General features: G+C 42.8%; 1 protein-coding gene across 3 annotated transcripts in view; it reads right to left on the bottom strand.

Annotated features, from left to right (window-relative positions):
- The window catches only part of LOC120741726 (inositol polyphosphate-5-phosphatase A-like), a 155,224-nt gene that overhangs the window by 5,053 nt on the left and 124,756 nt on the right, over window positions 1–25,415 (bottom strand). For all 3 annotated transcript variants that reach the window (XM_040044753.1, XM_040044754.1, XM_040044751.1), the window contains 4 exons: window positions 20,220–20,312; window positions 19,047–19,121; window positions 12,793–12,866; window positions 1,403–1,514 (listed from right to left, as the gene is read on the bottom strand). In XM_040044753.1, the coding sequence (XP_039900687.1) occupies window positions 1,403–1,514; window positions 12,793–12,866; window positions 19,047–19,121; window positions 20,220–20,312 (354 nt within the window). The remainder of the gene's footprint in view (window positions 1–1,402; window positions 1,515–12,792; window positions 12,867–19,046; window positions 19,122–20,219; window positions 20,313–25,415) is intronic.

The following is a 25,415-nucleotide window of genomic DNA, read 5'->3' as shown; positions in this document are numbered from 1 at the left end:
GTGCCACCGGTTGTGATGTGGCGAGCGGCACTGACACTTTAGAAGAAAGAGACAGAGAGCCGGAGAATGAACCATAAAGCCAAATCCAAATTAACTTCAGACCAATCCTGCAGCGGAGCCGGGTCAGCACGCCGTGTGCCTACACCTCACTACCTTTCCTAGCGGGCCACGCGCTGCCTCCTCTCTATTTGTCTGGCAGCCGGCTCCTGTGCCGCTGCCTCCCGCAGCCTGAGACACATTCATCAAACACACACTTGATAATTTACAAAGGCAGCATAAAATTGTGGATTTTCGGGCTGCATAATCTTTAGACAGATAAACAAATTACCCGGGGCCCTCCGGCAGAGAGGGAGCGCTCGCTCGGCTAAACATTCATTACCGCCGCTCCCGGAGCCGGTGCCGTGCCGCACAGCCAGCGGGCAACCTTTGGCGTGTTAGGGCTCGGCAAGCAGAAAATAACATGATGGCAAGTTAACCGACCGTGCCATGATAGATGACGCCGCACGCCGGGCTGTTTACGGGCCCATGTCTCAACAATCTGTAATGCTCGGAGCCAGAGAGTGTGCGCTCAGTGAATCATCAGCCAATCTGTGAACACACTAACTGTTCCACTCTGTCCCTGCATTACAAACAATTAACCGGTGCTTGAGGGGAAGAAAAGCAAACAGCGAACCAGCTGTTTGGGCGCATGGATCCCCTCTTATATAATTCTGACACTTTAAGTGGGTAAAAACAAACCGCATGCTACCATATTTTAAGCCTCTGCAGTCTCTGTAATTTACAATCTATGGTAACACAGCGATGGGAGCGGGGTCCTTGTGATGTTTCAGTCAGTAAAGAATAAAGATCAGGAAGGAATTTTCTCATTTGTTGTGGACAAAAGAAGAAAAGAAGCCAAACTTCCTGAGTAACCCCCCCACTGTGGACTGGTACTGTACAATACACTGCTGCATCTCTTTCACACACATTAACAGATGAAAGCCCGTGTGTTCCAGCGCTCAAAAGGGTCAGGCCTCTAAAGACAAAGCTGGGTTTTATTGGCTGAGATTCCAGAGGTGGCAGATTGGCTGGCGTTAATAATGGGATGGATCTGAAGCCGAACAGGGACTGGCAGGCTTCAGCTCTGCGAGTAAAAAGACAGATCTGCCGCTCAATGAGGAAGACGGGACCCACTGGAACTCCAGTGTTTGGATATATATACTGCCTGGGTGGACCCATGGCTTATCATTGCTAATTAATATTTACAGACACCTCATCCTTCCATCTGTGAAGTGCCAAAGGAGAGGAGGGGCATGCAGATCAAGGATGATGGAGTTGTAGGAGCAGAGTGAGGCATTAATAAAGACACTTGCTCTTTAGCTGAGGGGAGAGTGGTGAGGTTTGAGTAGAAATAGAGGCTCACCTTTAGCAACATGTCTCTGGCAGAGGGAGACATCAGGATTCGGTCACACCAGGCGGGGCATCTGGTATTCATGTACTGCTTCCCCTGACTGCTGTCTTCACTGTACGGATAACTGAAGAAACACACAAGCAGAATGATCTGTAAAAACGGCAAACATTCATTTATGCATATTTATAAGGCGTTTTTGATAACCGTGCCACGTTGTCATTCAAGCAACACATGCATATATTGTTTAGCATTAATGGTGCCTTGTTATGTGCACTTATGCTTGCTTCCCCTCATCACAGATGCTTCTAAACCTCACAGGTTGGATGGTCCCTCTCATCTGTAACCCGAGGTTAAATCATGCATTAGAAATGCAGTATTTTGATTGGTCAGACCACACTTTGGATGTCGTTTATATATTTTTTTTTTACATCTTAAAGATAAAATGTCTCTAGACTGCTTTTTAAAAAAAAAAATAGCATAACATGTATAAATTCATTGTTTTTTAAGCTTTTCTCATCTCCTGTTTCTCCCGTGCTCTATTAAAATGCATTAGTGGCATCAAATTAATAACAATAACAATTCTCCATCAAGACATGATGCGTTGCAACATTAGTTAAAACCAGGGAACATGAATGATTTGCCATCGTATTTTGCATTTGACTATATTTTATACAGGGTAACTGTGTCGTATTTTATTTTATAGAAAAGTGTTGCACAAAAAAAGGCAATAAGGAAAGCAATAAATATGATTCGTGTGAATCAACAGGGCTTGGAGGAGTAATAAATATGAGATGTTATCTCACAGACAGAGATCAAAATGTTTTCCCAAGAAAACAGGAGGTCCATTAGTATGACCAATCATCTGAGTAATCTCTTGAATCAACACACATGGATGGCTCAATCAAAGCAATCTTTCTCTGCCAACTGTAGGGCTCGTGTTTGTGTGTGTGTGTTTGAGCGAGAGAGAGGGGGAAATGAAAAGAAAGAATGAGCGTGGGGGAGATTCAGTTGCCCATATGTATAGCTACATCCCTACACGGTCATCAAAAACAGATTAGGTGCTGCAGCAAATGGCTAAGAGAGATTGTATCTTGGAACAGCAGGGAACAATCGCATGATTTAAGTGGCGGCAGGGCTCCGAATGGGTGGGGAGCCATTGAGCTGATACAGATTTACATTGTTGAGAATTCAATTTGCCCCTTCGGCTCATCAAACTGCTTCAGATTTACACACCACCAATCCAATTTGTTTGTCGGCGCTCATCAGGATGTAGCGCCGGGCGTACATACTGTAATACCAATCCAATTTGCTCCTTCAGTGCTATACGTGCTAACTGCATAATAGAAAATAGCCCTTCTCTGAGGATGGTGATACCCTAATGATAAAATAAACACACAGACACACACACACACCAGGCTTTCCATTCATCACACTTGCCAAGCTCTGATAGCTTAATTGGACTTTGTGCTGAGGCAGAAAACGTACCTGGTTGTGGTTTCTTTCAGTGTTTGGTCATTCAAATCATCACGTGGGTTCATGCTGCTGCAGTTACAGCTGTTACCACCACTGACAGAGCTGCTAGCGTTACACCAGTTCCAATATAAATAATTTCGTTTCGACTTCACCTGATCCAAGCAGTGCATTTTGGATGGGACTGCAAGTAGTGTTTTTGTTTTTGTTTCACTGTTATGAAAAAAGTAAATAAATAAAATATAATAATGCTGCCTGATTTTAAAGTTGCATTTGCCAAGCTGTGGTAAAACTGTCAAGAGCGCAACACAAACCAGAAATGGAGACCATCTGCCTTCAAAGTAAAAGCTGCACCTTTTTAATTAGTTACATTTTCACTTTTAATATATAAGCTTCAAGTTTGTGTTGGACTTTTTAAAGTTTCATTAGTACTCAGTGGTTACTCAGCAACTATTTGCAGACATGTGGGCATCTTGCATGCAAACCACTGAAATCTGCTAGCGATCAAAGCAATCACAAGAAGGCTTTTGGTGCAGCGCTCTCTTTGCAGCTGTTCTCACTCATCAACACCCAGTAACCTCCTGCAACCCCTTGCCAACCGGCTGGGGGATACACTCTAGTGACCGGAGGTTGGCAGTAGGTCGCCAACAAGTCTCTGTATGTGACCGAGGCCTAATGAAAAAGAAACTCGAAGGGGCAAAGTAAATGAGAGCGAGTGAACGTGAATCAGATAGCTCATTAATTTAAGCTACACAGGTATTGCAATGTATTGTAAAAACATTGCAATGTAGTGCAAAGTACTGGAGAATTGCTGCATTGAGATACCTCTATTATCATGGACATCATGTTGCAACACTGTCGTATTATTGGTTATTCATTAACACCCTTCCACCCATTGGGAAAAAATAGAATTCATCCAGGAAACTCCAGGAATATCATAACAAAATGTGCAGTTTTAGAAAGGAGAAATAAAAACAGTGACTATGGTGTTACACAGAAGTGTGCAAAAGGGACTGATCAGGACCTTAATGTCTGTACGAAACTTAGTAAACATGCATTTTCACAATTTATGTCTGCATCAAAAGTGTGGCCCAACCGACCACTACTACCATCCTGAATGAGGTGCTGTTGCAGACCATTACATTTTAAATAACAATGACACGTGACAGAAATTCTTCAAACATAAAAAACTGGATCATAATATTAGTCATGATATGAGGATGAAGAAAGCTTGAAAACATATTGTGCTAACCAGTGAAATTATCCAAATATAGAGTTTTTAGATCAAGCTGGAGGATGCTAATGATCGAGTATGTGAAAGTTGCTCCCTCCTCTTGTTGACTGTCTGGTTCAGCTATCTGTATTATTTTCCCTGTATAGTTTTTAATGGATTGTGTTTGACTGTTTGCCATATGCTATAGAATTCTTTATATAGTATTTCCAACACCCGGTTCACTGACTCGATTGATTTATTGATAGCTACATTGTTCTGTTCATATTTAGTTTTGTTTCTTAACATCAGGCCAGTGAAAATACATGAAAAATGAGCGCTGTTAAGAAAGTTATTCATTAATTGGACTGCATTAGTTTTATTGGAGATTAGTCAGTGAAACATGTTTGGGGGGTTTGTTTCTCTATCATGACGGTTATATTGCAGTTATTAATTTGCCATGTGTTTCCATCATAAAATGAGGAAGGTGCACATTAACATTACACTATCCACTATAGACATGATGAAAAATGATGAAATAACATTGGTTATATTTTTTACTGTGATACATTTATTACTTTAATCAGCAGTTGTATACATTATCAGAAACAGAATACCAGCAATAGACTGACTGTTTATATGATAAAAGTGTGTTTGGGTGTTTTTGTGTAGGAGGCTAATCTTGGGGCGTGAAGTGGGCTCATCTGACACGCACACACGCACACGCACACACACACACGCACACGCACACACGCGCGCACACACACACACACACACACGGAGCTCCCCCACCAGGTGTACAAACAGACCTGCAGAGAGCTACTTAAAGAAGTTCCCAGCCTCCAATTAGCATTAATAGCCCTTAAACCATAGGGGAAATGCATAGGGGTTTTGGTATGCTAATCAAAGGGCTAAAGAAGTGATCCAGGGATAAAAGAGAGCATGAAGAATAGGATGAGTGAAACAGAGATAGACAGGGAGGCAGAAGAGAGGGGATAAAGACGGATCAGTCAGAAAGAGGCAAAGTGAGGGTGGAAAAGAGCAAAGTCTTCAAAGAGATTGGAGAGCTGCTCGACTTCAGGGTGGCCTGAATGCTGCAGCTTCATGAGGGACGGCTGCCGGCCTTAAACAGCCTGTGAACAATCAGCCTATCAGCGACTCTGTTATAGCTTTATTGACTAACAAGCTTGGGGTCACTTTAGTGTTAAAGAGATTGAGAGAAAATCAAGTTTTCCCCCTTACCTCCTTCAAACAATGAACTCCCTCTTGATAGCAAACTTCCTGAGCGCTTCAACAACAAAAACTATCATTCAGTTATTTCTGACGACAGCCAGACGTTGGAAAAACTAATTAAAAATACTCCACAGTGGCCATCAAAGGGCCATTCTCTGGCCCGGTGTGAGCAGGTATTGGGCTGTTCCCCTTTCCGTTTTACCACACCCTCCACTGGCTCCAATAGAGATAACAAGTCTTAATGCAACGGCAAACAGTCGAACGGCGCGCTGGGGCCGATGTGATTAATGTGTCCGATTAGTGAGCTCACAAAGTTATCGGGGAAGGTAAACGGTCCGAGAGGGTGTGTTGGCTGGAGGACGCCAACTCATATCCCACCTTTACTGGCCCCAGCAAGACTAATTACTCTAATTAATGAACTAAACTGATAACAACAACTGGAAAGGGGGGGGGGGTTGTACACTTTAAGGATTCCACACATTCGCACACTATAGATTCAAAATGAACACTGGCACTGCTTTACCAACTGTTCTTTGTGCTAATACTGTTAGACTACATATAAAATGGAAAACTGGAAAATTCATGAAGGACCTCGAGTCAGGTCAAAACTTTATTGAATGCACAATCAGCTGTTGACAGTCAGATAAAGTGGCTGACACAAACAGGATTTACTTGGCTTGGCTGCCCATCTAAACATCGGCCACTTGTGAATATTTCGAAACTCTTTTCAGAATTTTTCATCACTTCAAAGAGAACGACTTCATCTTTGATCAGTTAACTAATAAACATTCTCTAAATTCAAAGCTTCATAGTCTATGGAGCTCACATTCAGTATGCAATGACCACAGTTTGCTTGATACTGAAACAATAATAAATCGAATCAAAATAATAAATTGTGACAAAACTGAGTAATTCATTATCTTTAAACCTCTAAAAGTCCAAAAGCTATAAGGCTCACTAACTCTCCATGTTTTGGGTATATAGTGGGTTTACATGAAATGTAACAACAGTAAAATAAAAAAGATAACTTACATGACCTGATGTTGCAAGTACACTTTTTTCTAATACTGTTTTTAACAACTACTCTCTAACCATAAGTATAGTCAAAGCTCAAATGGCCTGTCTAAGATATGCACATACTATACTATGCACACTATCAAATGTAAACACTGTCACTGAAAAAGTGAGGAAGAAAAGGTCTTTGATAGCTTGACTGATAAAGGACTCTAAAGACCAATACTGATATCTGGTGATTTAAAAATCTGAAATATCTTTTTCAGTCACACCAAACTCAAACAGATTTCATTACCATTTGTTATGCATGAATGTGTATGAGTCATTATTAAGATAATATGACAATGCGGTTTAAAAATAATCTGCCTGACTCTGCTGCAGCTGGTTGTTGTTGTGTGTGGCTCCAAACACATCTTTAGGAATGCCACAAAAGTCACACAGCTCCCAACGGGTTTGCTTTTTAATTCTCATTTACCTGCTATTATAAATGCCGACACCCATCGGCAAATGGCTAATATCAGCCGATTCATCGGTCAGGCCCTATTCTAAGACATCTTCTCTCACTTGTGTAAAGTTGAGGCAAGAACACAGTTTCCCTGCTCGTTAACACGCTCTCCTGTGTTGCTGACCACTTTACAGATGATGCATGTGCAAACGGTCGCATATCGAGACCCGCTAGCAGTCATCGAGAGCTCATTCATTCACGCTTGGGTTGGGGTTTAATGTTTGACTTTGCTGCTGGCACATTACTCACATGTGTTGTGGCTGGTGTCAGCTTCTTTGTCTTGCAACAGTAAATGCTGGAGAGGTGAACACCGGCCCTACCTACAGTGTCAATCAGCCTCTCCCAGCAGAGGGAGAGGCAGCAATGACACACATTACTGTATTATACAAGCTACTACACACACTTTATTTATACAACGCTGAACTGTTACATCTTTTTCAAACATTACGACAATAAACCAAGCTCCAATTATCATTTTAAAAGAAAAAATATTGTCTGTAACATTGAGGTTGTAGGCAACTTTAACAACCTGTTTTGCCTGGAGCAGACACTCTGTAATTGTTCCCAGGCAAGACTTCCTTGTCTCATTTTCTTCTCTTCACATAAAAAGCTATTGCTCTTCATAATGACAAATAAGTGACAGGACAAACAGTGCACTATTCACTTACCCAGTATTTGATGAGGGCAATATAAATTTGAGAATACAGGTAGGGCAGGAAGTCAGAGATAAGAGTCATCGTATCAGCGACCTGAGGTCACGAACACTAAAGAGCTTTGCAGAATGCTGGTGTGGCCGCTGTCGAGCTGGGATTGGCTAAAAAAAGTCTGAAACTGCGGGCTTCGAACGACTCGCTGCCTCTACAGCTATGTTTGTTTGCCGTTGTCAGGGGAGGCCTGGCAAAACACAACACACACATACACACGCAGAAATTCAAAAAGATCAGCCAAACGCTATCAATAAAGCTGAATGTTTGCTTCGGTTTGTAGAGCTGGGAGGCTCGCAGGCACAACATTGGCATAGTGCAGTACAAACAGAGCGAAATGCCATCAGTAGCTCATGGCTCACAGCCTGCCGGGGCTCGGCTATGACACGTTGTGCCTTTAGCTGTTCTAAATGAAGACAAGAAGACGCAGATGGCATCCATTTAATCCTCGCTGTGTAGGATTGTTTTTAACAAAGGCCTCTTCTCAGTGGCATCGTCTCAGACAAGAGGCAGCGATACATGACGGCGGACAATCTTCGGCTATTATCGCCACAGTGGCCCCTCATCGTTTGCGATGGCTCTCTAGTAGTTAGAATGATGGATGCGCTGCTGGTTGTAAAACAATGTTCGTGTTCAGCAGATCAGCGTGTAACGCCGGATCCTGTGGCAGGGCTCGGGCAACATGAGCAGCACACTTACGGCGGCTCGGGGGCAACGCTTTAACCAAACACTGGCGCTAAACTGCATGTGTGGTGCTCTTCACATGCGGTCACGTGGGACTGCTCCTCTATAGCATGGCTGTTCACAGAGCAGGGAACAACAAGACTCCTTCATATATGAAGCAAACAGAAGGGCTATAGGACTAATGCACAATTAAAATTCACATGCAGAGGGTGAGATCATTCGTGCAGGCTTTCAGGGAGCAGAGAGCTGTCCACAGAACAAGGACGGTTACTGTATGCAGAAGAGCCATCTGTGTGTGAGCGCTTCCTATTAGCTCAAAACAAGTCTCCAGAAATTCTCCACTGCTCTGACAATTCACTCATGCTCTTATTAGCAGTTATTGAAGAGCTGGCAGGTAGCCATTTGTGTCACTTGACTAAAATCTTCTCTGATCTGAAGGGCAAAGCCATTCTGCCTGGCATCAGCTTTCCAACCACCTCCCAACCTTCCTCTTTCAGGACCATGTGAATGTTGTCGAGTTTCCCAGCAGGCAAGTCACTTTTTTGGCTTGTCCTCTCAGCCCTGCAGCTTTAGAAAATAAATGGTGACGTGCCAGGAGGGCTCCCAGAGTGCTTCCCAAACAGCACAAACGCAACCGTTTACAGGTTTCTGCCTCCTAACAGACATCACTTCCTGACCTCAAGGCCACGCTCTGCTCCTCTGCTGCTGTCAGTGTCTAGACTTGACAAACATAAGCACACAAGAGTGGAGCCATCATGTTCCCTGAAAGACCTTCACCCTGCTGTCTTTATACACACTTAAACACAGTTCCAGTTGGACAGTGAGAAAGGATCAGTCTGCTCTTATATATATTTCTTGGGTTATTAGTCTTTTATTGATTCAGTTTATTAATGTGGCTATTTCTTCATAGCAATGGTAGCAGGATTATTCTAGCAATAGCAATGTCAGTTCACTACTGTGACCCAGTTTCACACAGCTTTTCTTTGGTTTCGTATAAAGTCAAAAAGAGCAAATATCGTTAATGTGTTCATTTCAGGCACTGACGTGCGGTTCAAACCATATGTCCACAAGGGACAGCCAGGATGATAGCTTAAAAGGAGAGAAGGTAAAATGTTTTCTCAGAGACAGAACTTTACCGAGGAGGATGGACTAAAACCAAGTTTAAGAAAAGCAAGGATTATTGTGACATGTGAATCACGGAAAGCCTCTCTGGGAGAGTCCAAGAATAGAAATATGGTACAAAGTGCTGCATCAGGTTAAAATGTACCTGTTAAATATCAGAATTTGGTAAAACTGGTAATTTTGACTTCAAAATTACAGAAATAATTCTCATCTTTCAGGAACCATTTGAATTTTCTCTCTCTCGCAAATCTTGTTTAAAGAGTGCTTGTAAAATGAACCTGCTGCCAGGTCATAAAAAAATTCAGTTAAAGGTTTTAATAATTTCATTGCAGCGCTAAACAGTTTCATTGTAGCAAGATAAGTATTGTCCTCCAAGATGAGAGACATTAACTAAATTTTAATGCTGTGTTTCCCTTCTAAGCATGAAGAGAATCCTGTAGGGTTTTAGCAGCTTTAACTACACATCACTGGCATCCAGGTGTCATCTACAGGAAAATATCTCCTCTTTGGCACCTCTCTCTTTACAAACACGTGGAGCAGCGGCTAGTTTTGTTTCTACTCTTGGCTTTTCCCCATCTTTCCACCCACCAGCATCCACACCATCTTCTTGCTCTGAAATCACTCATGATTTGTCCACTGATAGAGTTGTGCCGCTGGTCTGATGTCACTCAAAATCTCCCTCAAAGCCCATTCTAGGTAACCACGTTACAGGCAGAATACATCCTCCCTCTGCTCCCTCACCGTCCACTGCATTTCTTCCAGAAGCTGGGCTCCCGATTCAATTTTTGCATCGATCTCGTGCAAAAAGAACAGCAAAGAAATCAGATCAGAGGAGTACTAAAAGCTTTCCCTCCAAATCAATCAAAATACATGAATAAGTTACTGGTGCCTTAGTATGTTTTAGGGCATATTACCTTAGTTATGCCATTTCAAATATGAAATCAAAACTACCGTAATCTATAGCAAAACTTCACATTATTTTCATTACCGGCCATGCTGCAGCCAGTGCAAAGATAATGGCTTAATGGCTGGTTGCAAGTCTCATATATTATGCCTGATGGAAAAACTGTGTCTAAATAAATGAATGGTTTCTGATTAATAGACTCATCTTTTCTCTCTCAAATCACTGGATAGGAAAACTGCTAAGCATACATGCGTTCCTGTGTGTGACTGCGCGAGTTGTCCTGCAGTCTGTCGGTGCACAGCGGCCGACTGGCTCCAGGTCCAACTGTGGCAAGGCCCGGGCAAATTCCTCACCCGGGTGCCCGAGTACTTAGACGTGTCACGGCCAACTTTGATGGATGACTTCTTGAAGGTAAAGAGATATGCATTTTACTGCTCGAAGCCTCCGCAGCGTCGCAGAGGGGGAGTATTCACGTGTGCACACAGTCACCAACATTGTGCCACTTACAGTGTGCATCACGGCCTTTTGTTAGCCAATGCTTAGTTCACTCTTGACAGCATCTCTCATTTTGTGACAACTTCTTATCCGGCGCTGGACAGCGGACAGAATTAACTTGCAGATTAAATGTTTGTGACTAGTATTGATTTATAGATCTGAACCAAAGTGAGACGTGTGCGTGCATGCGTGTGTGTCGGTGAGGCTGTGTTCTGATGGCCTGCATTAAAAAGAGTAATAACCTCACAGATGGTGAGGGGCCGGTCCGGAGCAGGCTATGTGATGGAGAACAATCGTTGGGGCTTGATTGCTCAAGGAACACAAGGCAGACCTGACAGGGGGAGGGGTACCAGTATCTATCTATATAGATAGATAGATGTGAGTGTGTGTGTGGATGTGAAGGAGAAAAACTGCAGGAGGGGGTTGTTTAAGTTTAACTAGGCCACTGCTACCCATTACATGACTGACAATGATGTGGTTTGTCGCACACACAGAGTAGATCAAATCAAATTTCATATGCTGCTCCTGGCTTTCATATATTTGATTCATCATCACCTCAAGTATGTGGAAATCATTTGTATTCGTTCACAGCAGCACATTCATTCCTCCCTGTGGAGAGATGATTCAGTATTATATGGATAGGTGCAAAAGTCAGCCAGTGTAAAAGGACAATAAATCCTACTGTCACTTATGCAAAGTGATGTAAATGGGGTCCCTGATTAAGACACAGAGTCATTTAAAAAACAGGGACTGGCAGAACCTTGACACACACACTCAGTCTCCAGCTCTCACTTTTACACATGTATGTGCGCACACACACACACACACACACACACACACGGTTCCATGTATCTCGAGACCTCTCTCTCTCACACACACACACTCACACACATGCTAAAATCCCCAGCCGCCCTGCGCCTGCCACCAGAGCAGTTTATCAAGTAATTATTGTTTGATTACAGCGTTTCATTATCTGCGCTGATTGAGTCACAACCGACGGCAAAGGTCAAGCGCCATTAACGCGCTGCTCCCGAAACATATTTCCGCGCCGTCCGCGTGTTTGCCCTCCCTCTCCTCTGAAAGGGCTAATTGCAAATGCATTTGTTTGAGGAAGAGGAGAGGAGAACACCCGCTCCAATCTCCCCCAAGTCCCAGTGAGACGGAATTATCAATGCTGTCCATAGTGTTCGTACAGCGACACACACACACACACACACACACACACACACACACACACACACACACACACACACACACACACACACACACACACAGACGTACCAGCAGAGACACATGGGAGCTTTTTGGAAGCGTACGCAATCAGACTTAACAACTGATACCAATCAAACACACATCCAACAGCTTTCATTAAACCGTTTTGGACAATAAGCGCGTGATTGGCTACTTATAATTTTACATATTAATAACGAGTCTTTAAGGCGCATATCTGAGCAACATAATCGTTGCATTTATCGAAATGTAAGAACTTAAACCTCAGGATTCGCTCTTTTAGCACTTTTCTTTTTTGCTTGTGAAGTTTGGAATTTTTTCAGATACACTGAAGGATAAAATCGATACCTCTTTATTTTGATAATTTTTCTTTTAAATTACAAACAAACCAGGTAAAACCTCTAAGAGATTTTGTAGCACATTAGAAAAAGATATTTTGGGGGGTTTCACAGTCTAGTAAGCTTTTACTTCGTCTGTTTATTTATAACCAGTTCTTTGAGTCCTGATTTTTTCAAGAAGCTTTGAATAATAATGAGATAAGAATTTCTCTGAAAGTGAAAGTTAGATCGAAATAACTTCCTCTGTGCTGCTGACGAACCAAGGGCTGTTTTCTTGTCAATTCTCAACAGGTCATTTTGACCCAGTTACAATTATAGTGGCATTTAATTTCAGTTTTTGGTTAGCGTCCAGGGTTTACCATACATCCACAAACTGTCAATGAGCTGGATAAAGAGCCACATAACCTGTGTGGCTCTACACGGGTAGATCTCTGTACTGTAAACATAAATGCATCAAACAAACCATTGTGTAATACATGTAATGGCTCCATACCTTGGCGGGAAACCGATCTCTTGTTCATGCAGACGTTCTTTGAACACTGACGGCTCTTTATCAAACTCTAAAAGCTGTGGGAAGCAAAACAAAAAGACAGAGGCGTCAATAAAACATCAACTACATATACCATTTCACTTATTTTCTCACTGATGGGGTATTAATCAAAAAGCTGCTCTCAAAAATATCTTCTTATCTCAAAAACTGACCAGATCAAAGTTTATATTAAAATATGGATCCAACAAACAGACACATGATAAGACATCATGCATGTCTTTGGACTGACTTTAATTTGATTTCTGATAATGACTGAACCCTACTACTGTTGAAGGAAAGTATGGGGGTATCTTCCTGTTAAAAGGGAGTTTCTCCTCCCCACTTTTTCCAAGCGCTTGCTCATACAGGGTCATCTAATTGTGGGAGTTTTTACTTTACCTCTTTTCCTTATAAGAAAAAAGCACCTTGAGGTGGCTGTTGTGATTCTGTGCTATATAAATAAAACTGAACTGAACTGAACTGAATAAGCCAGAGGGGAGACAGAAGGTAGCAGATCATATTCAAATCATATTAAAAATGCAACAAAGTCTTTGTCAAATGCAAGATTTACATGATATACAATGTACAAAAAAGCAAGTCTCTCAAGAAAACCAACACAAGGTGATAAAGACGGAGAATGAGGCTCACATCTTTGGCCTTATTCAATGAAGTCCACATACCCCATGCTGGCAGGTATCGACAGCAGCTGACCAGTGTGTGTGCGTGTGTGTGTGTGTGTGTGTGTGTGTGTGCGTGTGTGTCACTAGCCCTTTCCTACAGGGGTGGGGGGGGGTATAACTTTCCACACTGACAGTGCATCCACACACTCTTCATCAATCATGTCTCCTCACCCAGCTGTACTCACTCACTAGAGTGTACACACACACTTCCCCCAATTTCCCCCCTTTCACAAAACCCATAAATCATTAGTGAAAAGTGCAATTAGCGGCTCCTTGTACACATTAATTATCTGCGAGATGAACAGGTAGCTAGGGCACCTGCATGACTGCCTTCCTGAGAGACTGACAGCGACGTTTCCCAGCAACACCCTCCCACAGGACCGCTCGCAGGTCCCGCCCTTTCCTTTCAAACAGGAAGACGTGGAGACGGAGGCGAGTCGTGTTTGTTTAGTAGTAAATTAGGCTATTGTACATGTTTCAAACACCATGCTACAATGATGGCCCGATGAAGACATCACCCGCAATAGTATGAGTGTGACAGCTTAACATTAATGACATTATGTCGGTGTATTACATGCAGCAATATGTTGATGGCTACATGATGAAATATCCAAATATTACCCATGAGCACCACGTCATCGCTGTTATTTGGAAGGACGTCCTCGCAAAGTGGAGACGGTGTCATGTCGGCGTTATGATATTAGAAGAAGGTAACTGCTGTTCTCCGTGTGCGCTGACATATTTATACATACGTGTATAACCGTCTACGCGTTGTCTTCACATCAACGCTGAGTACGCACTTACACAAAAAATAAATAAATAAGCCCGTCGGTGTGTTCCTTCACGATGATGCTCTGCAGTGTTTGTGTGATTACGTGTCAGTGGTGTAGAACAGTGGCCATTACTTGAGGCAGAGGGGGCCTCGCAGACAGAGTCTCAGCGGTTCAGGAGGGCAGATGTGCTGCATTCATCAAACTCACACTGCCGGGGTCACAGGAGAGACTCACACACTGTGGATGAGGGATGGCAGAGCAGGGGATGCAACCCCACGCTCCACTGTACACAACCATCTCACCATCCAGCCACTGATGGCTTCTTTCAGTGCTGTTTTTTCCACATCTGACCAATACGGGGCTCTTCAGGCTGATCGAAAGCATTACTACTAATTGAGAGATTAAAAAAGATGTTGTAAAGATAAGTGAACCAATGTATATTTAGCATTACATTCTCATACTGGTGTAACAGAGAGCGTTGGAATAATCAATCACTGTTTTGTAGCCACTGTATGAGTGTTATATAAGGTGGGTATAAGCCTCCAATGAATTTAGCACATCTTGTATCAGTCAACAGTTTTCCTCAGTCCCTCTGGTATTTGTTTCAGTGTCTTCCCTCAAATGTTAGAGTAGAATAACTCTGTAGCGTTAAACTAGCGTTTAGACGCTAATATTTATTAGAATTGATCTCTATTGACAACATAGTTATATATATATAGTGCCAAATAACAACAACAGTCACCTCAAGGTGCTTTATATTATAAGACAAACATCCAACAGAAAGAAAACCCAAATAATCAGATGACTGCAGGAAGGAAAAACTCCCTTTTAGCAGGAAGAAACCTCCTGCAGAACCAGGCTCAGGGAGGGGCAGCCATCTGCTGCGACCGGTTAGGGGTGAGGGTGTCTGTTTCCTGAATCCAAACTGGAAGCTGGTTCCAGGGAAGAGAAACTTGGAAGTTAAAGGCTCTCTCTGCCCTTTTACTGTCCTACGCCCAACAAGTAAGTCAGCAGTCTGAGAGTGAAGTGCTCTATTGGGATGATACGTTATTATAAGGTTTTTAAGACAAGGCGGGGCCTGATTATTCAAGACCTTGTATGTGAACTGTGAATGTGTGACTGAAGAGGCACATTATTGAAAAGAAAAAAAAAGAAAATATGCACACAACATTTAATTCCCATATTTTTTCCCTTTAAGGCTATTTTGCTTCCTCTGTTAAACATCTTGATGTATTTCAGAAAGTTTTGTGTATCGCTGTTATTGCAGGAAACATATAGTGACAGTATTGTGAGTTATAGTGCGAAGTATCTGTGCATTCACAGGTGTGATAATGTTTGAGGTAAAGCAGCTCAGACTGATAGAGTGTGACAGTTTAAATAACAGGGGATAAGCAACATATGGCTGTGTGTATTCAAGTAGTGTGTGTGTGTTTGTGTGCCTTAAGTGAATGTTGAGTAATTCACCCAGGTGAATGGAAAACCCTGCAGTCACAAATTTCACACTACATTTCATCCCGGGTCAATTAAGCAGAATGCTCTGGTGCTGTGTTAGGTCAGTGCTTTAAAAAAAGAAGCAGAAGAAGAAGAAGAAAGCATCTGATATCAGTTCAAGGCCTCGTGACATTATAAAGCCAGCAGTAGTTTGTAAACCAGAAATGACCTTGTGGGAGTTGTGGAGGAGGTGGCGTGAGATGATGCCACTCTGGCAATGCTAAGGAGGGGGAAAAGATGAAGAAGTGTCCGGATAAAAACTACCTTGTCATGGGCTCAAATTTCTGACTGTGCTTGGATAATCGCCGCGCTCCTAAATCAGACTGGCGTTGATAGCTAAGAGGCAGGAAGCCGAGAGGGGTACAAAGAGGGGGAAAGGGCATCTTGGGCCTCCGAGTGTTCCTCTCAGCATGCTGCCCGCTCATCCACCAACTGTAATTGTGCTTTGATTTACGCATCGTCAAATATCCCCCGTGACAACACCTGCTGCTGTTAAAACTCATCAATAAATGTTGGGGTGAAAGGTCATTTAATTTGATTTTTACACCTCACACTTGGCTTTCATTGCAGGGGCTGTATTTTCCCCGCTTTTTTATGGGATCTTCATTATTTTGTGCAGAAAACCGATAAACCGTCAGTGACGCCGGCCGGGGATGGCTGATTGGGAGCTGAGATGGGCCGACCAAGGCTGGATTTAACTTCACAATTATTCTGATAAAAAAATAAATAAAAAAAAAACATAAAAAAATTCAACGGCAGCTTGGGCCCACTGTCCTTTAGAGCCATATATTCTGATAAGCCTAAGTAAGCCGTCAATACTTTCCTAAAGCGTTCAGAAGAAAGGCGAGTTAAATTAAAAGAAATACTCATTGTAGCATCAATTTATATAAAGGTCAGATTTCATTTAGCATGGCTTCTGTATTGCCACTTAAGTGCTCTGACAGGTGAAATATGAAAGAACTTCGGGCTGAGGCAGCATTTGTTCTTTAGGGTTTTTTTTTTATGTCCCTCTCATGTTTAAAATGTCTCCGGGTTTTTGAGTAATGCTGAAGACTACGCTGCCAGCATGACAAGGAGAGGCACGCCAGACAGAAAGGTTCATCACTTGCTAAAGCTAGTACACAAACGCACCCTCCTCCCCTCTCCTGGTCCCCCCCCCAATCTGCCGACACACGCTGATAAAGTTACAATAAAGAGATACTGAAACAAAATCAATGGGAGTGGAGGAGGGAGACTTGCCCTGTGTGTGTTTGTGCGTGTCTTCCAGGAAAGGCAGAAACTGCACGAGCGTGCACCATGGATGCTTGCACAGCCTCACAAACACACACACCACGCTCCTCCCATCTTTCCACCGGAGCAAGGCCCCACGGTGCCCCTTGACGCCATGAGCGCCCAGAAAATTTAATCTTCCCAAATACTCATCAGGGCTCTCCATCGTCCTGCCGTGACAGCGCCGGGGATAATTAATTATACAATTTCGATGGGAATATCGACTAAACAAACCTATTAATCATAGCAAAAGTCAATAGGCATGGACACATTCAATCATGTCCCGGCCAATGATTACTCCTCTCAAAATACAATAATTATTTTCAAGAGCTGCCTCGAATTAAATTTCTGTCAAGCTGGTACAAGTCTTGCAGTTGATGAAGGATGCAATGGATTTTTTTTTCTTTCCCCCCCTTCCCCAGTGGAGGAGTGTAAGGAGGGACATTTATCCTTTTGGAAAGGTAGTTTGTTTTATAAGGATCATAACACGGTGTGTTTAACTAGACCATGACCATCAGATTATCTCTGATGCCCCCATTATGTCATCCATCTTGTCTGGCTTGGTGAGGAGGCAGAGAGAGAGGGAGGAAGGGAGAAGGAAATGAAGGTGAAGGGAGGGTGGGGTACCTCAGCCTCCTCACAGCTACTGTTTCGCAGTTAGGGGACATTTCTGCTGGTCAGATTCAATCATGCTTTACTGGACAGCATGCAAGCAGACATCCACATCGACTTTCCTTACTGAAGACTCGCAGTCTTCTACATTTTACCTTTACCTTATAAGCAAGAATGTTTATTTTCTAGTTTCTGGATTATTTGGCTACCTTAATATGCATTTACAGTAAAAACGCTTAAAATAAGTCCATAATAGGATATACTGTATCTCAGCAATTGAAGAAGAAAGAAGAAAAAACAGAAGGACACGTGTTTTGGAGGCACTGAGCTTGCTTGAAGCCAAACAAATGTCACATAAAAAATAATGCTGAACTCAGTAAATTTTGGAAGTTAAGGAAAGTAACTGAAAATACTTTTTTTCCCCACAATTCCAATTCCAAAATATGCCAGCTTACTTTGAACCATCTGTTTGGCTGCGTTAGGCCACTCTAAACAATTGAAAATATTCAGTGGCTTCATTTAATTTATTGACACGCAAACACGGCTAATGGAAAATCAAGTGGGCGCTTTTTTTCAGCTCAGTGAGATGCACGTCACGTGACTTATAAACGCACAGAGCAGGAAAATCAACATTATCATGCGGCATATGAATAAACCCCGGACGGCCCAAGAAAATCAATATAATTACATGAATTTAAAAATATATACATATATTATATATGTGACAGGAGACATGTGCAAAATCATACAACTTCACTTAAAAAGGCATGAATTGAATTAGCAGTAATAACGAGCTCACATTAAACCACACTGTCCTTGTGATACAAACCCAGTGCAAGTTCATAAATGATAACGCTGATTTATTACCCAAAACTTTAACTTAACAAGGTTAATAAACTCTGCGGCTTCACTGCCAATTCTGCTGTGTGTGTGTGCGTGTTTGTCATTCATGTTTTTAACAAGGTCCAACTTTGAACTACTTAATGTAATATACAACCATATAAAAGTGGAAGTGCGTTCCTCTGCTGTTTTTCTTCTGCAGACGCTGAACACGCCTCGTCTGCACTGAGTGCTGCTTAAAAGTTATTCCCTACATTTGGCCTCTTGACTGGGGAAAAAGAGTGTTTGTTTGTTAGGTATGTGAGGGCATCTGCACCACTCAGGTCAGCAGCTGCAACCTAATTATTTTAACCTTTCTGTGCTACTGTGCAGACATGAGGAGTCATTTTGAACTTGTTCTTTTGCTTTGTTGATTTCACAGTCAGTCAGTGGCGGTCATTACACAGTGAAAAAAGAATGTATATGACAGTTGATCAAGGAAATTAAACTCGTAATAGATAAGATGAGAGGTGAGAAAGTAGATGATTATATAAAAGTTAAAGGAGTGACTTACTGAGGTCCCATTGTCTTCCCGGAATACTTCCTGGTTGACATAATTAAAAAGCTTCTTTTCAATTTGAAGAATAACCTGAATCAGTGGAAAGAGAGAAATTGCACTCTGATTAATAGCAATACTAATGTGAACTTCACTCAGTAATTAGAGAACTAATGAACAGCATTGAGCTGCAGCAGCAGACAGCACTGTTATCTCTACACGTGTCTCATCGAGGCTTTACATTGACCTTGGCACCTCGGGGTCAGGTGTATCAAAGCAGAAAATAAGCAGTATTTTGAAGTTTCATTACACAGGTCCAAACCTACAATTTTTTACATTAAATATGGTATTCGAATATTGTCATTTACTTACTAACAAAAGGGTTAGACCTATATTATTACCTTAATATCAGTAGGATAAAAGCAATGAAGTTTGACACACTGACCAACAGTGAGCAGTCTCACAGTCTTGACCTTTAAAACAGCAAACACTGTAATGTGTTGGCTATGATTACATTTAATCCTTAACTTATACCTGCTTCCAACGGTAGACTGTATATAAATGATGGACACGGTGACGTTGACATCTCCTGAACTGAATATTTAGGCCTGTAACAACTTGGTGTTTTAGAACTGGATCACGAGGTAGGCTCGCCCTAAACCATAACCTGCTATGAAATAATGAACATCATGTCATACCAGTAAGACTTTAAACTAAAGAATGAGACCATAAACTCATCAGGACAGTGCCTACGTAGTTCATCGACAGAGTTTCATACAATCTGACTTTGTGCAAACGGAGGTGTCACCCCCTGTGGGTGGAAGGATTGGACCAGCCTACATTGGGTTAGTCCAGGGGTGGGCAATCTCAGTCCACGAGGGCCAATGTCCCTGCAGGTTTTAGATCTCACCTTGGGTCAACACACCTGAATCACATGATTAGTTCGTTACCAGGCCTCTGGAGAACTTCAGGACATGTTGAGGAGCTAATTTAGCCATTTAAATCAGCTGTGTTGGTTCGAGGACACATCTAAAACCTGCAGGGACACCGGCCCTCGTGGACTGAGATTGCCCACCCCTGGGTTAGTCAGTGAATACACAGTCCCACAAAAGGACTGTATTTGTTTTTTTGTTTGGGTTTTTTTTTTTTGTAAGCGTTGATGAAATGATGCTTCAAAGCAGAAGAACTCACCTTTCGGTCATTATCAGTTTCTTGAAATACTAGCTTGTGAATTTCATTGTTGTCGGTTCTGATTGTCTGCATGGTGGCATCAGAGCAGAGTTTCTGGACATAAGAAAGCAACAGGATAGAGGATTATTGGAATGTTTATTCATTTGATGTCACTAACATGCAAACCATCTATGATATAATTTCTAGTTTACAGTTACTGGCATGTTAATATACAGTATACACTAGTTTCTCAGTATACCTCAACACCATTCGTTAAACACTGTGGTGTATTTGAATGACTTTTAAAGAGCCAACCCACAAACAGCCACCTCACTATCCCCTCTCTTTATCTGGGTCTATGTACTGACCCCATGGACTGTGTGCATGGTTAAATTCTTCTTTGTGGACTCTCTTAACAATTAGTTAAACATTCGGCCATCTGTGTTTGAAGACAGTTGAATGAGGAAATCCCTTAGCCAGTGGTTCCCATACCACACAGCAGAGAGCCAGTGACCTGATTCAAATTCAAAGCACAGATCTGATAATCGGGTCAAGCCAATATAGCGAGCAGAAAAAGGCCCTTTAGACCGAAATGTCACAAATCAGTCCTGCTTCGGCCATGAAGAAATGGCACACCAGATTAGAACAAACACCATGCCCTGAGAGAAAGTGGAACAACTCCTCGAACCCCCCTTCCACCGCCTCAGCCCCATTCCTTCATGCTTACCCCCACTCCCCCAAAAGCAACTTTCTAAAGCCCTAACAAATCGCTCCATCTTTCACTCATTTAGGCCTTCCAAATGCAGGGTCAATATGGTCCCCTGGCAGCCAAATGCTAATGCGCTTAAGTGTGCTTAAGCAGCTTTGTGCAATGAATAGGCCAAAGAAGGAGCTAGTGAGAAGGGCAAGAGATACTTTCCCTGTCAAAAAGTCATTGTAGCCACAGCTAGCAAAGACAATTGAAGAAGGTCATTTGGGGGTGTTTGATTACTGCTAAATGTAACAGTACTGTAATATAATACACAACTGATTTAAAAAAATAATAATTTTAAGATATCATCAGCAAAAACTCTTAGAAATCTTCAAGAAGATTGTGAGATGTGGTGAATTTCGCATTTTTTTAAATTAGGGCTATTAAAAGCACCCTAACGTTTTTTGGGTTTCTACAAACATCGGAGTCCAGTAATTCTTCCAAGTGGGTGCCCTTCTGTCGCCTTGCTTTGCAAATCCAAAAATCAGTCAAGCAGAAATCCCTGGCCACTTCACAGTTACAGCTGAAGCCAGAAGCTTACACTGCTCGCTGGCACAATAAGCATCAATATTTAAAGGACAGAAATAGCCACTCCATTCATGTTCAAATGATTTCAATAATCCGTTAAGCGATACTTGAATTGCCGGCACAGTTAAATGTATGTAGATATGGACAGACAGAAGATGATACATATAGGTTTCAGCTAGGAGAAGAACAGAATGATGTAATTCTCAGTGAGATAACTAAGGTTTTGTATTCTTGTAAGTCTATATTGTGTGCCAAGAGTGTCACTGCTGGGAGGGTTCAATTAGAAAAAAAAAGACAATTAGCTAATGCTTTTTCTGGTGGGAAAAAATGTCTTTTCCCAGAATGATTACACTTTAGCTACCTGAAGAAAGGAAACCACTTAAACTTAAAGCAAACAAATGATTCCAGATGCAGACTTTGTGTTTAGCCCGTTGGAAAAATAACAGGTATTTTACACAAATAGCAACCGGTGCAGACGGACCTTAAGGTATCCCAGCTCTGGACATCTGCGCATGTTAACAATCGATCCATTCCTATGTTTAACGACTGAATAATCATTGCCGTTGGTGGTGGTTGATTGCACAGGATTGATCACAGCTCCCCTACTGTCATCTTCTGCGTCAAACATCCCACTCATTTAAGACGCGCCCGCTCATCCCAGTGGCTCTGTCATAAGATCCGCACACCAGACACTGAGATGGGGAAAATGAGAAGCCCATGCTGTCACTTAAGGCTATATCAGTGTGGTGCTGTGTCTTTCCCGCTGCCAACAGAGCCCAGGTGCTTGGGCAGAATCTTTGAACAGATATCTCCCTTCAAAGCCGCAGCTTCCTAAGCACATTAAATGTAGAAACTGCCTCACTGACCATCCTAAATGACATTACCATAATTCTGCAATTGGCTTCTCATTTGATATATGCCAATTAGTCTGTGGGAAGAAGAAGAAGTCTGGCAAAGGGAAAATATTAACAGACAGCTGTCAGCGTACAACGCTGTAGTCCAAAGGACAGTGTGGATGTCTTCACTGCTGTGGCCTCTTTAACAGATCCTGCAAAGTGACTTGGCATTGCGTCTCTGCATTATGGGTCACAGGTCAGCACTGTGTGTTTGTCCAGGGCCAGAGGGGCTGGGTGGGGGTGGGGGGCTGGGATGAGAGGCTGTGGAGGAAGGTGCTGGCTTTGTGCATCAATGGAGGATAATCTCATGACTGTCGAAGGAGGAAGCGGCTGCTTAAAGGAGCTCTCTATTCCAGCTGCTCTCCTTAGAAGAGAGGTTAAAGCAATCTGTCCCACTTCAAAGACCGAAGACGCACACACACACACACACACACACACACACACACACACACAAACTAGCATTCAAGCCTTCTGTGTTTGGTGCTGCCAACAGATGGACATGATCCACCGTTCCCAGCTTAAACACTAAGAAACCCTCTCAGGGCAGCATAGCAGTCTTGACAATGTGCAAAGGTTTGTTTCACAAGTCAACATTTAGAAGAGGAAAAAGGCTAATGGGAAGCACAAACAGAAGGGAGCATTCAATGAAAATCACACCGCTCAGGTTTAAAAGACGAACAAGATTTCAGATATTAAATACAATAAAAGTATCTCTTGATTTTTTTTAACATTAACTAACCTTTATCTTTTACCTTTTTATTGCTCAGAAGTAGATGAAAGGCAACGCTGGAAAATTAATTTCATATTCAAGGCATGTAGTTTATTATATGCTTTTATTTCATGTAAACTGCATGTCCCAACCTATGTGATGGATCCCCCCCTCCCACAGAAGCCCAGTGATTATTAAAGAAAGTATGAGAGCGTGCGCAGAAAGAGACAAGAGGATGAGTGGACAATGAGCTAAGTATTCATTCTTCATTACTAGAGGCAGGGGACGGGGGCGCCCCTCTGTGTCAGCGGGAGCACTGGCATTGTCAGAATGCACCATTATTTTCTAGCTGCCACGCAAAGCCAAGCTGCCAGCTGAGTTAAGGTGTGCCAGCCGGGGTGGCAGGTTCAGCGCGAATTGCTCAGCACTCCGATCGCTTTTATTCCACTCGCCGTCGTTCATCACGTTCATCCTGCGCACGCGATTGCGACATCTGCACGAACGAGGGGAGAAGGTGGCATCCAAAGTAGCAGACAACAAATTCGGCCATGCTTTCCTGCCAGCTACACAGGAGAGCCAGTAAATCAGCTGTGACCCCTCCCCACCTCATCTGACTGGACACAAGCCAGAGTTATCCACTCCGCTCTCCCTGTGACTGGCTAATTTAATGTCTCCAAACACAGTGGATTCATCACTGACACACACACACACATATATACAGTGGTAAGGGGATTCAGCGTGAAAGCAAAGTTACTCTGTGTGACCCACTTGGTCGGCGGCTGACCCCAGTAAACCTGGCCTGTGTCCTCCCCTGACACCAAGTGAGACACACAGAACTCTCACTCCTTTCCATGAACTCAGTGAGCAGCGGTGAGAGCTGATGTTGATGGCCAATGGCAGTGTGCGCGTTGTAGGAGGTCCTCTAACCTGCCACGCCCTTGCTAAAAAAAAAAAAAAAAAGAGCTTGGTAAGAGGTAAGAGGGCGTGCGAGGTAGTGATAATGTGCCCTATTTATCTTGTGCATTATAACATCTGGGAAACTTCTCTAAAAACAATGGCACAATGAGGGCTGCCATTCTGGCTTTACCTTCAGAAACCCACCAAAAGCATTTGTCCCCCTGGAATTGATAATGGACAGGCCACAAATCATTCGGGACAACAGGACGGAGGGTTGTGTGAGAGAGAAACTCAATGTATGTGTATGTTTTGTGTGTGTGTGTGTGTGTGTGTGTTCACCCCTGGTATTTAACTTCTCTGCTGGCCCATTCTGCAGGGCCCCGCAGGACAAATTGCCCTGCATGGTTGTCTTTGAGAGGCAGTGCAGCGCGCAGAGAAAGGGACAGGGCTGAAACACAAGGAACAGGCCTATAAAAATTCATCACTTTGACCCCTGTGACCTCCAACTACTGGGTTTTTTTTTTTTCCTCTTTTTACTCACGCATACACACACAGATGCACGAGCACGCACTTGGCCACCCACCCAAGCTTGGAGCTGAGGGGAGTTATTCAGAAATCATCTATTCGAGTTAAGTTTTTAAAGAGAAACGGACAGTTGCTGCGACAAGTCGGCTCGAGCTGCAGAAACGCACTAAGCCTCGTGATCTCTCTGTCTCTTTCTCTCGCACATGCACACTTGCTGCTGACACAATAGCCGCAGAAAAGCTTTCTACACAGGAAAAGGCCACCAGATGCTTCATTGTGACTGTGTCTCTGTGTAAAGTAGTGGCAGTAAAAGGAGGCTGGGCTCTCCAGAGCCATATTAGTCCCAGTAAGAGGAGGACATTGTCTCAGGCCCGGACTCTTGACACATTACTGCCACCTGTACAAAGAAAACCTAATGAGAGATTTAATCTGAGAAACCTCCCCTGCCACTTTTAGTCAGCACTTTGAAACCAACTGCGGCAGATGTCTGCAAGACTGTTTAACGTACCGGCTTCTCTTAACCTCTCAATAAAGCCGTGCATGCTTAAATTGCTCAATAGCCATTCATTTGAATGTTAGCTGCACTTGTTACAATTCCTCCCAAAAAAAGGGAGCTTTGTGATGTGAAGGAGTAGCCGGCAGCGCCACGGCCATTCACGACTTCTTCTTAACACCTCGGACCTAAAGACGGCATTTATCCTGTTAATGAGAAAACAAATTCACATCCAACCGTGAAGCAATCATTGTAGCGCATTAAAATATAGGCGGCAGCAGCGCTATTGATAGAGTATAAGCACTTACTAAGCACCTGAAAACATTGCTCTCTCATTTAATTTACCTGCTCCTGCAGCAGCTCTAAACCGCAGGAATCAATTAAAGGAAACAGACAGCGAGGTGATTTGTCGTTGCCG

Source organism: Simochromis diagramma, unplaced genomic scaffold (assembly GCF_900408965.1).
Source record: "Simochromis diagramma unplaced genomic scaffold, fSimDia1.1 OVJJ01000486.1, whole genome shotgun sequence".
NCBI lineage: Eukaryota > Metazoa > Chordata > Actinopteri > Cichliformes > Cichlidae > Simochromis > Simochromis diagramma.
This window is presented reverse-complemented; position numbering and strand designations above follow the sequence as displayed.